This window comes from Penicillium crustosum (assembly GCF_028827405.1).
Source record: "Penicillium crustosum strain IBT 35664 chromosome Unknown utg000003l_segment0_segment0, whole genome shotgun sequence".
Lineage (NCBI taxonomy): Eukaryota > Fungi > Ascomycota > Eurotiomycetes > Eurotiales > Aspergillaceae > Penicillium > Penicillium crustosum.
In genome coordinates this window covers 2,043,658-2,058,881 of record NW_026623124.1, presented here as the reverse complement: position 1 = coordinate 2,058,881, position 15,224 = coordinate 2,043,658, and the positions used below count along the sequence as shown (strand labels likewise).

Genomic DNA, 15,224 nt, shown 5'->3' with positions numbered 1-15,224 from the left:
CAATTAGGGCAAATCCCATCGAGTTGACTCTCCCCAAGCTGAATGCATATGGATCCTAGGTGTGGTAAGTCAGCTGTGGAAGGATCCATGGATATATAAATGGTGATTGAAACCCCATTATGAGATAGACCTCGTTGTTGTCTTGGGATTCTTCGGCTTGTGGATGCCCGTCATAAGAAGTAAATGGCCTATATCGATGCCGAATGGTATGAGCTTGTTCAACAAATTAACACTCTTATCAGACAAGAGGACCGCCCTTTTTTTTAATGCGTATTCTTTATTTAAAGAGAGCCGTTGATGCCCACCATCCTTGGTGTGTGGTGAATGCTGCCCAATGAACAAATAAAGAAGCTTGATAATCTGAATTTTGGTTGACGCGTGTAAGATACTTCCGCAGTTTGACCAGATAATGTAGTCACGGTCAGTCAGTCATGTCGGACAAAGTGAGTCCCTAGCTCACCGGCCACATCGCTCACACAGCAAGTGTCACCAAAGCCCAATGTTTCAACACCCCCAGCCTAGTGCCTGGCAAAATGTAAGGATCGGTGGAGTTCCCCGGGCATAGATCAAATCTGCCAAGCATCACCAATGAGGTCTGGAGAGTTCTCGAAAATTTCAACCTAGACCCGTGCCGAATTTGGAAGGAATACCTCGCAAGCGCGAGGAAAACAAGGTACGGCGGCTACCCGCCTCACACGACAGAGTCCCTTGCGTATGGACCACTGGAACAAACCTCATTAGGTAGTTGTTCATGCCCAATCGAGGAAACAGGTGTCTTGAAAGAATTAGGCGTTCGACCACCAACTTTCCCTGAACAGTTCAATACTATGTCCAAGCCAGATACGGAGCAGTCACGATAGTCAACCTGCCTATGTTTTCCCAAGTTATCAAGCACCTGAAGGGTGTTCACGGGTGGTTCAGGCCACAGCTAATATGCATATATCCCTGTCCAGGCCCAGACTCGATCACCATGTGGCTCCACTATGTGAAATAAATCCGCCAGTTGGGTAGCAAACAGCCATGTAAGCTAGATATCCTAACTGGGCCTGTGACAGGCAACGTGCCGTGTCAAATCCAACACAAGGAGCAGCCTATTTCGTTTCCACCCGATGATGTGCAGTTCCTGCACATTCCGACTGGCGTGCGGAGTATCCATATACCCGAATGCCGGCGCCGACTTGGTCGCGTCTTCCCCAGGCACACACCAGTAATATCCATGCTATCCCGCTGGTTGTACAGGGTGTGCTCCTTATTTTATACCCAGTAGCAAGTAGAATTTGTGGACACAGTCTTCACTAACCTGGCTCAATGAGGTATATATCCAGTCATTACGTCTAGTATAGCGGAGATCTGTGGGCCTGGTGGGAATCGAGGTACGATCTGCAGAAAGTTGCCCGATCATTCAAGTCAACGTTCCGCCTGACACAACCCACTTTTGTCTATGACTGTTGGCTTGGGAATTGCAGGAGATGGGTGACCAATAGGGGTTGGGGCGGAAGGGTTGTCCTAAGGTACTGTGTGGTTGAAATGTCAAGCGATACCGAGGGAAAAGATAAGCCGACTAACTTCCTGTCGTGCCACCTTAAATCGTGGTGACCTGGGTATACCTGCCTACATATAGACACATAGGCTTGTGGTTAGGCACTGGCGTGATGGTGTTAGGTGCCGGATCCTAACTCTTGGGCACCTGCATTAAGGCATGGTTATCACAAGATCAACTATGTTGTTTCGGGACTGGCAGTATTGGCGGGATTAGGCATCTGCTTACGGAGTACTATTGGGCATATTACTATATCCAACGTTTTGATGTCCCCCCACCTCGAGTGGATCGCAGTGGCGATCCGGGGTTTAGTCCCAACCCTGTACAGGATACATTGAATATATGTACTTTTATGCGATGTCTTGAAGCGGGAGTATATGGATTGATTCTTTTCAATTTTTTTCATTACTGAAACACCTAAGTTTCAGAGTGTTGAAAATTGTGATTTGTTAGTGGTATATATATATCTTACCTAGATTTTATCGATACGGGAAATCCCTTCCTGACCTATTAAACCCAAATCAAAGAGATATCCGACGTTATGATATATTCTCCACCCGTGGATTCCCTTTTTGGATTACCAAATTGACTTTTGATGTTTCCATGGACACGAAATGGCTCGACCTCCGGCTGGTAGGACCTTTTCATCCGATGTGGATCCTGATACCCTCTCGAGCGGGGTGACAAGTTCTTTGTTCCCCCGAATTACTGGGATATGAGGCGTCCACCAAGGAGAATGGGAGAAAGGCCTTGGTAAAGCCCCTCCCCAGACGCACAGACAACTGAAATCTGGGCCGAGAACGATATCAGGGAATCTCGTCGTCATCGGTGCCTGCCCTATTGAATGATTGGCCACATCAAATATTATCTGCCCGTGGTCGCGTTTTTTTCTAAGGCCTAGTAGACTTTTAGGGGTAGATAAACCCGATAGGAAGTGGTCAGGATCCCTGTCCTTGAGGGGGAAAATGCCGTTCAGAATATGTATGTAAACATCATACATCAAATTATACAATAAGCGGATGATATTTAGACCCGCGGTGGAGCGTGTGGATACAAGATAGAATTAGGGGGGGACCATCGTGGAGACCATGACGCTGATAGTAAGTGATGATGATGAGACGATATCTCAGTACTCCGTACAAAGTCAACTGCCAGTAAAATGGCATACATGTAATGTTACCAAATGTATAAACAATAGAATTCAACTTGGGTACATAATGTACAATGTACATGTACACTCACTGTCAGATCTTGTCCCACATTATCTTTCCCCCCCTCCTTCAACTGCTCTCCACTTCACTTCTCTTTTCTTTCCTTGTCATTGTAATTTGATGCATTTCTTTTTATCTTAAATCTCTCTCCCTCCTAACTTGACTTTATCTTTCCATTCTTCACCCCTTGCCTTATCTCTGGTATTGTATGATCCCCCCTCCCCCTTTTAACCTCGGATCCTCCTTTACTTTCTATGCTTCGCAACTGTTCCAAGTTCATTACACTGGCCCACTCTTGTGACGCGCTTAAAGAAATTCCACTAACATCTGCCGCATAGTTGTACTAGCGATCACTCGCGAGTCAGATTGCCATTGCTTTCGGCACTCTTTACCACATCTCGATCACAAAGGATGTAATGGTCTTGTGATTCTACTCTCAAAAGTGTCGCAATTGCAAGTGACATTACCATTTTCATCTCAATATTACACCTACCTTTCAACCAACGTGTCTCGTCAGTCGTCATGGCCACTGTGCTAGTTCAGCAGCAGGCGCTGCACCACTCGACTCCTCCTCCCTCTCCTATTCCCTCAGCCTTGACTGTACCCCGACGATCAAGTCCTATCCCGAACAGACATATTCCAGTATGCCCTACCGGCCCTATTCCAACATCCCAGCCTACCCCCGTGTCCCAGCCCAGCGAGCAGCCTTCCTCGCTATTGTCTCCTCCTGATGAGAAGATGCGCATTGGACGACCGTCATCCCCCGCCGTGTATGCTATCGATGGAGCCAAACTGGCAGCTGCCATCGCTCATCAAGCATCGCAACCTTTACCTGACGCATCTTTGATGTTTCCTTGGCTCCATGGACTGCATCGAGACAACCATTTGCAGCTAGGGTTCTTTTCAAGTCGCAAGCGCCATGCTCGTCACACTCCAAAATGCTGGCGAGGCCTCATGGTAGTAAAGCTTGGGGATGACTTGAGCAAGTCACGCATCAAAGGTGCAGTGAGCGCCCACGAGGTGCTGGCACCTTCAGCCCACTTCTTGATGGCCGATCCTCCCGAGGGGTTCTCCGTCCGCAATTTCCAAATACAGACTGCCAAGCTGGCTGCGATGTCGGATATTGTTATTTATGCTGAAGATGATGATAGTCATAGCGGGCTTGTTGAGCTGGCCAATCAGTTTGCCAAGGCGCAGCGGTTATGGCGAACGAAAATGGATCCCCTAGAGGAGCGACCGACGTACAACACCTTCATTCTTGCCGGTTAGTTATTCTACCTTATTCCCCGCATTCATGGACCGTCAATTGATATACTTCCCCAGACAAATTTTCCAATGTTGCAGAGAAACACCCAGAGATCATTGCCATCGATGCAAACGGCCACCCGACAGGCCAAACTATGGATTTCGGTAACTACAAACGAACCTTGGCGCTCTCAAAGTTTATGCTAACAAATTGGTAGTCCAATGGGAGCGACTGGAAATGTCAACGATGTCCCGGGCATCTGAGATTTCGTCCAATGTTTGGCTCGGGTGTACCCCGGACTACTTCCATACTGGAACTCTTCGACCACCAAACGAAGAGGGCTATGATCTGTTGATCGAAACATGCGACATGGCCAATATCCCTGGTCCACGGTTCCTAGCCATGCTCGACAAACAGATAGAGAACGGTCCACAGCGCTTGGAGTTCCCTTCCTCGGGATCTCTTGTGCTTCCATCGGGGAACACACGGGAGGTTGAAGACATTGTTAACACCATCAGGTGGATCTACTATCTCGCACACCCAGAAACTTCATCGGAAGAGCTCGAAACTGACGGAGACGTTGTAATGACGAAATCGAGTGGGAAACCCCGCAAGATTCTCATCCACTGTGCGGACGGTTACACCGAAAGCTCGCTGCTAGCAGTGGCATACTTTATGTTTGCAGAAGGTGTGCCTGCCCATGAAGCTTGGCTCCGAATGCATTGCGATAAGAAACGCAACTTCTTTGCCTATCCGACAGACGTGGCTTTCCTATCCCACATTCAAGGACGCCTCTTGCAGGAAAGCCCTGCGACTCAGTCGACGGATTTCTCGGAAATCGGGGATCCCCATTGGTTCCACAACATGGACGGCTCCTTCCCCAGCCGTGTCCTGCCATATCTATATCTAGGCAATCTGAATCATGCGAACAACCCGGAGCTTCTGTGGGAGCTTGGGATTAAGCGTGTGCTTAGTATTGGCGAGGCTGTCAATTGGACAGATACGGACCGTGCCAACTGGGGACCTGATAATCTGATGTACATTGACAATGTCCAAGACAATGGCATTGATCCTTTGTGTCAGGAGTACGATCGTTGTTTGGAGTTCATCGGTAAGTCATCCGAATTTGTTACTCCATCGTGGTTTGCACCTGCTAATTTGTGTACAGAACAAGGAAAGCGTCACGGCACGGCCACATTGGTTCATTGTCGAGTCGGCGTTTCTAGATCCGCAAGTATTTGTATCGCTGAAGTCATGGCGTCCAAAAATCTCTCTTTCCCGCGTGCATAGTAAGTTGATTTTCAGCCTAGTCTTTTAGCTGGGCCGACGATACTAACTCATGATAGCTGCTTTGTCCGCGCAAGGCGACTCAACGTCATCATCCAACCTCATCTTCGCTTTGTGTAAGTCTTTGTGTTCTTCTACCCTCACACGCAGCAAGATTTGCTAACACTTTCCCACAGCTATGAGCTACTCCAATGGGAGGAGCATCAGATGAAAAAGCGAGGCCAGCCCATCAAGCGAGAGCTTGAATGGGACACTGTTGCGCGTGAGATAGCTCTGCTCAACAAGCCCTATTCGAGGCACTAAGAGTAGCCTCGCGCTCCGGGCCCGACCCGAATCCACACGATCAGGATTAGAAGCACGACTCGCTGGATATTACGAAATGTCCATTCCCTTGCAAACGCACGTGCTACAACATTTCACATCACTTCTCTACCAACTGCCTGAGGGTCAACACTCAGCTTCATGCTGCGCTGAACACCAAACCTAGTTTCTTCTTAATGCGTGTTTTTTCTCGTTTCATCCATGCAAGATACTACACTCTACGATACAATGACTTTACACGATTTCTACGAACAAGGGATGATATCTTGATTGATCTTTGGCGCTCGGCGTTTTGAAGACCTCAGGGCATGGAATATATTGCACTCACCATCCACGATGCAATGACTTTCTGCAGTCTCTGTTTGATCCGATAATCTGTTTCTTCTCAGCCAGCCCATCTTGTTGATTTTACCTCTTGATTTCACCCTATTCTTGTCTTTCTGTTTTCAATTTTCGATTTTTAGCTTTTGTTCTTTTTTTCATTCAGCAACCCGGAATTTGCACTGTTATTTCAGCCCACATCATTTACCAGCATTTTTTCATGATACACCTCACCCTAGACAGGGTTATGTCTTCATGCCACGCTGCAAGTTTGAGCTGGAGCTTTCGAGAAGATACTTATTTGTTTCTCAACATGCATATCCATCTGACTTGTTATTCTTTTACAGCCTTGTTTTTATCTTTCCGTCGCGACTCGTTTCTCTTCTCTCAGTCCCTTCCCTCTAGGGAATCGGGTTATGTTTTATCTAGGGTTGGCGCGGATATGGCGTTGTTACAAGCTCGGCGATCACAGGCGTCTCCGCTGATCTTTTTAATGTTATTCTTCTCACTCGAGCTTCGCTCATTTTCGATTTGATTAAAGATCCTTTGTAATATTTACGTGAATATCGACCAAAGCGTGCAATCCTGAAACGAACCAGATCTCAGATCACCAATGCATGCCTTTTGAAATCCCCGCCGAAAAGCAGACATATTTCTATTCGTTATTCATAAATATCAATCGGTATAATACAACCGTATGATCTTACGATACCCTCAACTCAACAGCGCTCAAACACCCGATACAGCCCCTTCAAATCTGCAACCTCAACCACACCCCGCAGTAATCGTGACGTGGCAACCAACCGTGCACGCAGAGCCGGGAAAACAGCATACTCCAACATGCGAACCATCTGCGCACGACGGGCCCTAACAAAAGCATCTTCGTCCTCGACCCCAGAGTCATCGGCTACAACCGGGCCCTGTGTAGCCGACTCCCCCGACGCAGCCTGCGAAAGAACCGGCAGCTGCTCTGGCGTGTAAAAAGTAGCCAGTTCACGCAAAAACGTACGGAAACAACCCTCCTCACTATTCCAGTCCACATAAGGCCCAAGTCTCAGTAGGAAACGAGGCAGTTTCGCCAGCGCCGGAAGATACCCCTTCAATAACAGCGGGATGGCAAGCAAGTCTCCGTCGGGACTGATCTGCATCGAAAAGTACTCATTCAGCATCTCGCGACGCTCGATGAGCGTGCGTGCTATCATCTCCGGTGCATTGGCGAAGATTGAATCTGCTTCTTCCCCGATGGAGTCGGAGTGCTCTTGCCGTTCTGATTCTGCGGCGATTTTCAGTAGATCTACCAACTTCGGCGCTGGGTCAAGTCGGATTACCCCGAAGTTGCCGAAGTCGGTTAGGCCGACTTGGTAGAAGAATTCGTGGCAGGCGAGTCCGTAGTCGATTAGGTATAGTTTCACGCCTGATTGGATGGCTGCGAGTCGGCGTCGCTCGTCGACTAGTCCGACGTAAGTGTGTGATGCGAACATCTCTGTTAGTGTGTTGTGCATTTCGGAGCGGACGGAAGCGCGGAGGTTCTTGATGGATGAGAGGGCGATCTTTAGGGGTTGGCGATCTGTTGTTTCGTATTCGAGGCCGTTGTCGAGGATTGATCTTGTTGCGGTTTCAGTTTCTGTGGGGGCGTCTGGGTTGGATGGATCGCGAGGTGAGGCTATGGCTGGGCCTAGCATTGCTGTGATTTTGCGGACTTTGGAATCGGTTCGGATAAGGTTGTTTTCGTAGGGTTTCTTTGTCATTGCGGGTGTTTTGGGTGTTGCTCCGGCTTTTGTTGCCTCTGCTGTTCGCTCATGAGCTGGAGTGCCTTGATCTTGTTGTAGGGACTCCATGGTCTGCACGCCAGGTAGGAGACTTTGTGTTAGGAATGTGCGACTCGAATCCACCTCAGCTAGCTTGGATCGGATTTCAGTGCAGACAAGCTCGATGATCTCGTCTTCATTTAGGAAATTCACTTCACGCTTTGTTGGGTGTACATTGACGTCGACGCGGCTAGGCTCGATCTCGAGATCAAGATAGACGAAAGGGTGGCCGCCCTTGGGCAAGAAGGCAGAGTAAGTCTGTTCAACTGCACGCTTAACAGCAGTTGACTCCACTGCGCGGTGGTTAATGAACAGCAGAATCACTGTCTTCTTGACATGATAGTTGGCGTTGGTAGCGAACCCGGATGCGCGAAATCCAAGCTTTGTATCTTCGGTTTTGAATTCAACAACCTCGTTCGCCACAGCACTGCCGTGAATCTGGCGGATCCGCTCGACAGTATTTGCGCTGACTGGAGTCGAGATGCTAACGCCGGAGTCCCCGTGTTTGCGGCATGAGAAAGCGACCCCTGAGCAATGTACTGCGTAGCGGCCGACAACATCAAGAATTTTGGCATATTCTTCGCTTGCCGAACGGAAAGCTCTGCGTCGAGTGGGGACGTTGTAGAAGAGATCCTCGACCTTGGGCTTTGTTAACTTGAAATTATGCCGTATGATCATGTGTCTGACTTACGGTGATTTGAGTTCCTCCTCGGCCAGCCGTTGCCTTGGGTGCAGAACTCTGGCCTGGCTTTGCCGGTATCAACTTCCCATCTCCGTAATGTGCTCGCCAGGCGCAGCTCGATCCAGCAGTTTTCGTCGTAACCGTCAGATGTGCGATGTGGCTGATACTGGCTAGAGCTTCACCGCGGAATCCGTAAGTCCCAATGGAGGTCAGATCCTCAAACTCTTTGAGCTTAGATGTAGTAAACCTCTCGCACAGGATAGGGAGATCATCTCGCTAGATAGTGTCAGAGACCGCTGCTGTAATACCAAAAAACCACTTACATCAATACCATGGCCATTATCAGTAATCTGGAGTAGCTTCAGGCCACCTTCCTTGATCAGGACTTCAATTGACGTGGAGCCAGCATCGACGGCGTTTTCGATGAGCTCCTTCAGTGCGTGCATTGGAGCAACGATAATTTCTCCAGCAGCAATTTTATTTACGACATCGGGATCCAAGGCCTATATGGAAATTAGTACTTGTTCTATGTGATAGTATACGACGAGATTCATGTGCACGCGTTGCCTTACCTTGATTTTCTTTGGTTTAGGGGGTTCCGGAGGCTCATTTTCCTCTGCTGCGCGCTTGGTGCCGCGCTTATCGATAGACTCAATATTCATATCCTCTTCCATCATGATTTCCAGATATCTGGAAGGTGTTCGGTGAGAAAATGGATTGCGAAGTGCGCGTAGTTGGAGAAAAGGCGAACACCCCCGATAAGGCGATAAGAGAACGCAGGCGTCATTGTTTGTGGAGATCATTTGCTCCGTTGCATTCGTCCTCTTGCGATGAATATGCAACAATTCGATCGCATTTGTTCTCTGCACTCATTCATTGCTTCAATGTCATAAAGGGAACCAAGGAGCTCGCAGAGCTTTCTCTTAATCATTCCCGGCACACATCATGAGCCGCGCAAAGATGCCCCTTCGGGCTGATGAAGAGATGGGCAAGAAAGATGATGACCATCGCCCATCCGATCAGTCGCGCTTTCTACCTCGGCAACACCGAGCAATACCTCGACCTCGCCGAATTTTGTTCGCTATCATCGCGCTTTTTCTTGTCTACGAGTTCTTCAAGCACATGCCCACGGACCTGAAACCCGCCCCAGATCGGCTCAACCCTGCGATTGCGAAGCTACGAGAGGAAAGCATTGCCAGATTGTCAGGCTCAGCTAACTCACCTACTATTCCCAAGCTAGACACTGTACCGCTGGACAATTTGTCCCCAGTGAAGGGATCGGAATCGAACCGAAAGGAGGAGGCTTACGATGGCATTATCAAGTACCACGAGTTGACCCGCTCTCTTCCTCGCTATAAATATTCGCAGAAAACTTCTAGTCGTGCAGTTGTGTTTGCAGCCTCAAGTCTCCGCAGTGTGTCGGATCTTTTGCCCTTAGCTTGTCGAATGGCTGGTCAGCGGCTGAACTATGTGCATTTCACCCTGATGGGAAAGGAGGAAGTTTCAATTGAAGGAATCAAGGAAGTTAACAGAATCAGAGATAGTGAATGCCCAATGACATGGCACGGTATGATATTCAGATCATGATTGTCGAACGTGTTTTGCTGACTTGGCGTTAACTGACAGATGCTCGCCCGGACTATGCACCAAAATCTACGGATGACCGTATGAGGCGGTCTGTGATAGGAGGGTTGCAAAACATACAAACCTACATCAGCCCCGAGGTTCTCATTACACAAGGTCAAAGCTGGGAGGATTCCTTTTTTTGGGATGGGGCCGAGGCATATTCACGAGAAAATAACATTCCTCACGTTGCTCTCTCCACTGCTTCAAGAGATCTTATGTGGATAGCCTCGCTAGATAGCGAAGCTCTTCGATGTAAGCTACTCCCCATCTCTTTGGTATGTCATGTCCGCAGATTCTGACCGCACGTGCAATAGCATGGAATAGGGTACAGATCGAGATGGTGGTGCATGCCCCCTCCGAATCTTCCGGGTCTTTGATCAGGCTTATGCAGTCATTGGATGCAGCCGATTATTTAGGATCGGCCCCAAGCTTGACAATAGAGCTTCCCCAGCGGGTAGATTCCCAGTTGCTTCGGTTTCTACAGCATTTGGGCGGGTTGACCCAGCTTTCTGGCCGAATTACTATTCGGCGGCGCATTCAACCGCATGGTATGGATATAGCAGAATCCTCGCTTCGAACCGTGGAGTCGTTTTATCCACGGGACCCTGAGGTCACACATTTGCTCCTGCTATCTCCACAGACCGAGCTCGCACCGTCGTTCTATCACTACCTGAAATTTGCTGTGCTGAACTACAAGCAGTCTTCCCGAGCTAAGCACCTGTTTTCCGATATGATCGGCATTTCACTTGAATTGCCATCATCCAAACCCACGGCTGATAGCCATTCTTTCACCCCGCCGCCCTTAACCGCTGAAGGCAAAGAAAACTTTCTTCCCTCGTTCCTTTGGCAAGCCCCCAATAGTAATGCAGCTTTGTATTTCGGTGATGCATGGGCGGAATTCCATTCGTTCATGGCTAAGCGCCTGTCGACTCCACAATCCGCGGCGGCCCCCCAAACAAAGTTGATATCAGAGAAATATCCGGCCTTTATGGAACATATGCTCGAGATGATCCGTGCCAAAGGATATTATCTCCTATACCCATCATTCCCAGGCATCAAATCTTCTTCGATTGCCACAGTGCACAACGAGCTATACCAGCCCCCAGAAGAATTCGGGGACAACACTCCTGCAACTCCGGGCAAAGAAGGCACTCAAGTCATTCATAATCCTATTCAGCCGGTAACAGGTGGGGTTTCCACCGGCTTGGGGTCCATTGAAAAACCACTCAGCCGTGCATCAACTATCATGCCACTGCTTGAGCAGTTCTCTTCAGGTCTTCCCGATCTTGATGCTTTGCCTCTGCTTTCATATGATGGAGAGGAATTGACGGCCGCGGTGTACAACAAACAGACGGAAGAATATGCCAACGAGTTTCGAACTCATTATGGAGGATGTGCCAAGGATGGCAAGGTTAATGAGCCCCTGACAGACCTATTATTTTGCATTTAAGAATGAATTCCCGGCGAAATCTCCAGGATCTGAGTTGTCATTTCATCAGCATGTTTACCAAATTCAGGGTACACAAATATTCGGCCGCTTACGCGGCGTCTATTCTTGGCGACGTAGGACTTTCATACTCTGGCCTATTTGGTCCAATATTGTATTAGAAGCGACCTATGTAAGAACATACAGACCTGTTTGTAGATGTATACGAAGGCAATAAGAATCATAAAATGTACATGGAAATTTTCTATGTACAAAAAGAGATTTAAAAAACAAATTTTAATTTAAAACACCATCAAGTCATTGTTTCCGTCATAAACTAGAGTCATAAGGGTTCGAGCCATAGAACTGAAGTCGTAGCATTGCAAATCCAAAACAATGACGAGGGCCTTCCGCAGGGCTTGGCACCTTATGTAATCCAACTCCGGAGCTGCACCAGACCGAGCTCTGCTTCTCCATCACCAGCTTACAATCCACTTGCATTACACTTTACTTGCAGAATTTCATCTATTTCTGCTTTGTAACACTATCTTTTACTTATCTGCTTGATACCGTTCTCTCCCACGCCGCTTCGATTTCCCCCGACTTGGTCCCCAGCTACCATCAGAAATGGCCAACGAGGGCGAACGGCCAACCTCCGCCGACAAGGGCAAGGGCAAGGTTGACGATGTTCGCGAGTTGAACGGCAAGAACACCGAAAATGGCGAGAAGCCAGAAGAGGAAAAGAAGAAAGATGAGGCATCTGCAGATGGTATGTTGCGATAAGGCGTCTCGCAATGAAGCATGTGGTTTCTCTCAAGGAACCACGGTGGCACTCAAAGCAACATGCTGACGGAAATTCTCTACAGAGGAACTCAGTGAAGAAGACCAGCAATTGAAGAGCGAACTTGAGATGCTCGTTGAGCGGTTAAAGGTAGGGTGACTCTCCTGTCCCGTGCGCATAGCACAATGACGTTAATCATCATCTTTGCTCTCAATAGGAACCCGATACCTCGCTCTATGGGCCTGCTTTGGACGCAATCAAGAACTTTATCAAGACTTCTACATCCTCCATGACAGCTGTTCCTAAGCCTCTCAAGTTCCTCCGACCGCATTATGATGACCTGGCAGGGCTATACGAGAAATGGGCCGCAGGTCCCGTACAGGTTGGTTCTGCAATGCTTCCATCTTTTTGTGACGATCTAACGATATCATTCTTTTTAGAACTCATTGGCTGATATGCTGTCCGTGCTTGGAATGACCTACGGAGACGAAGAGAAGTTAGAGACTATCAAATACCGCCTGTTGGCCAAGTCGGAGGACCTTGGCTCCTGGGGTCATGAGTATGTCCGACATCTCGCACTGGAAATCGGACAGGAATATCAGAACCGTTTGAATGCAGACCAGGATACCCAGGATCTAGTGGACCTTGCATTGTCGCTGGTGCCCTATTTCCTGAGTCATAATGCCGAGGCCGATGCGGTTGATCTCATGAGCGAACTGGAAATCATTGAAGATATTCCTCAATTCGTTGACGAGAACACATACGCCCGAGTCTGCTTGTATATGGTCAGCATGGTCAATCTGCTCACTTACCCTGAAGATCAGCAATTCCTTCGAACCGCCCACGGGATCTACGTCCGCTACAAAAAGCTTTCGCAAGCGATCGTGCTCGCTATCCGGTTGAACGACATCGAGCTCATCAAGAGTGACATCCACGCCACAACCGACAAGGCTTTGAAGAAACAGATGGCCTTCCTTGTCGCCCGGCAGCAGATCTGGCTCGACCTCCCGGCCGAGGATGAGGAGGGAGAGGCCTTGGCTGATTGTCTGAACAACACTTCCATTCCAAAGCACTTCAAATCTCTGGGGAAGGAACTCAACATTCTGGACCCCAAGATGCCGGAGGATATCTACAAGACGCATCTCGAGAGCAGCCGCGGAGCTGGTCTCACCAATCTTGATTCGGCACGACACAACTTGGCCAGCGCCTTTGTCAACTCGTTTGCTAACGCCGGCTTTGGTAATGATAAGATGATGCTAGTGGAGGGTGATAAGGGCCCGTGGGTGTGGAAGACCAAGGATGATGGCATGCTTTCCACAACTGCGTCGCTGGGTATGCTGCTACACCGCGATGTCGAGGATGGTTTGGATAAGATCGACAAGTTCACCTACGCGCAAGAAGACCAGGTCAAGGCCGGTGCACTGCTCGCCATTGGTATCCTGAACTCCGGCGTTCGACTTGACTCCGACCCCGCCCTTGCCCTTTTGAGCGACCCTGACAACCTTGAGGCGAAGAACGTGCCGATGAGAGTTGCATCCATCATGGGTCTTGGTCTGGCATATGCCGGTTCCAACAAGGAAGAACTGCTTGAGGTTCTCCTTCCGATTGTGGAGGATGCCTCACTCGATATGCAGCTGTCTGCCATGGCAGCCGTTTCCCTGGGTCTCATCTTTGTTGGTTCATCAAACCACCAGGTTAGCGAGGCAATCGCAACGACCTTGATGGATGAGGAGCGTCAGAAGCAGCTCAAGGACAAGTGGACAAGGTTCATGGCCCTTGGCCTGGCACTTCTGTACTTCGGCCGCCAGGAGGAGGTTGATGTCATCCTTGACATCCTCAAGGCGGTTGACCACCCCATGGCTAAGCCCACATCAGTCCTTGCCTCAGTATGCGCTTGGGCAGGCACTGGTACGGTGCTCAAGCTACAAGAGCTTCTCCACATCTGCAATGACATCATTGAAGAGAAGGAGGAGAACAAGGGCGATGAGCTTGTTCAGTCGTACGCTGTTCTCGGTCTGTCTCTCATTGCTATGGGTGAGGATGTTGGACAGGATATGATTCTCCGCCAGTTCGGTCACCTCATGCACTACGGATCTAGCAACATTCGCCGGGCAGTTCCCCTAGCTATGGGCTTGATCAGCCCCAGTAACCCACAAATGAAGGTTTACGATACACTGTCCCGGTACAGTCATGACAATGACAACGATGTTGCCATTAATGCCATCTTTGCCATGGGTCTCTGTGGCGCTGGTACCAACAATGCTCGTATCGCACAGCTTCTCCGCCAATTGGCCAGCTACTACCACCGCGACCAGAACTCACTATTCATGGTTCGCATCGCGCAGGGTCTCCTACACATGGGTAAGGGTACCATGACTCTTAATCCCTTCCACACCGACCGACAGGTCCTTTCCCGCGTCTCAGCAGCGGGTTTGCTTACTGTGCTTGTATCACTCATCGATGCGAAGCAATTCATCCTCGCTGAACACCACTACCTGCTCTACTTCCTCATTACCGCCATGTTCCCCCGTTTCCTTATTACCCTCGATGAGGACCTTCAGCCACTCACCGTCAATGTCCGTGTCGGTCAGGCTGTGGACGTGGTCGGCCAGGCGGGTCGCCCGAAGACCATCACTGGATGGCAGACTCAGAGCACGCCAGTCCTGCTGGCTCACGGTGAGAGAGCTGAGCTTGAGGATGAGCAGTACATCCCTCTGAGCAGCACTCTCGAGGGCTTAGTTATCTTGCGCAAAGTAAGTGTTTTTATCTCAAATCCAGATTTCCAGTACTAACCTACCTTCTAGAACCCGGACTACGAAAGCCCCGAATAAGCAAGCTAGACTAAATATTCCCCGATTTACATCCATTGCTCGCAACCAGCGGGACTCGTATAGTGGTCGGGTTATCGTTGGATCTAATGTATTCAGAACGAATGAAGAATAGCATGGATTTATTTTACAACTTTTATATATGTT

General features: G+C 49.0%; 4 protein-coding genes across 4 annotated transcripts; 3 read left to right on the top strand and 1 right to left on the bottom strand.

Annotated features, from left to right (window-relative positions):
* Nucleotides 1-3,273: 3,273 nt before the first annotated feature.
* On the top strand, nucleotides 3,274-5,587 carry pps1 (tyrosine/serine/threonine protein phosphatase PPS1; the record flags this gene model as incomplete). The annotated part of the gene is made up of 6 exons (XM_056875559.1): nucleotides 3,274-4,015; nucleotides 4,075-4,161; nucleotides 4,215-5,108; nucleotides 5,166-5,286; nucleotides 5,344-5,400; nucleotides 5,461-5,587. The coding sequence occupies 6 exons, from the start codon at nucleotides 3,274-3,276 to the stop codon at nucleotides 5,585-5,587; spliced, it is 2,028 nt and encodes a 675-aa protein (XP_056727747.1).
* Nucleotides 5,588-6,645: 1,058 nt separating this feature from the next.
* Nucleotides 6,646-9,093, bottom strand: N7487_007828 (mismatch repair ATPase MLH1; the record flags this gene model as incomplete). Its single annotated transcript, XM_056875558.1, has 4 exons — nucleotides 6,646-8,373; nucleotides 8,426-8,692; nucleotides 8,740-8,919; nucleotides 8,989-9,093. 4 exons carry the CDS (start codon nucleotides 9,091-9,093, stop codon nucleotides 6,646-6,648), a joined length of 2,280 nt encoding a protein of 759 aa, XP_056727746.1.
* A 268-nt stretch (nucleotides 9,094-9,361) lies between these two features.
* N7487_007827 (uncharacterized protein) lies at nucleotides 9,362-11,492 on the top strand (the record flags this gene model as incomplete). The annotated part of the gene is made up of 3 exons (XM_056875557.1): nucleotides 9,362-9,983; nucleotides 10,043-10,294; nucleotides 10,357-11,492. 3 exons carry the CDS (start codon nucleotides 9,362-9,364, stop codon nucleotides 11,490-11,492), a joined length of 2,010 nt encoding a protein of 669 aa, XP_056727745.1.
* A 466-nt stretch (nucleotides 11,493-11,958) lies between these two features.
* Nucleotides 11,959-15,210, top strand: N7487_007826 (proteasome regulatory particle base subunit RPN1). Its single transcript, XM_056875556.1, has 5 exons — nucleotides 11,959-12,237; nucleotides 12,335-12,399; nucleotides 12,467-12,631; nucleotides 12,690-15,002; nucleotides 15,054-15,210. Exons 1-5 carry the CDS (start codon nucleotides 12,096-12,098, stop codon nucleotides 15,078-15,080), a joined length of 2,712 nt encoding a protein of 903 aa, XP_056727744.1. The 5' UTR covers nucleotides 11,959-12,095; the 3' UTR covers nucleotides 15,081-15,210.
* Nucleotides 15,211-15,224: the final 14 nt, after the last annotated feature.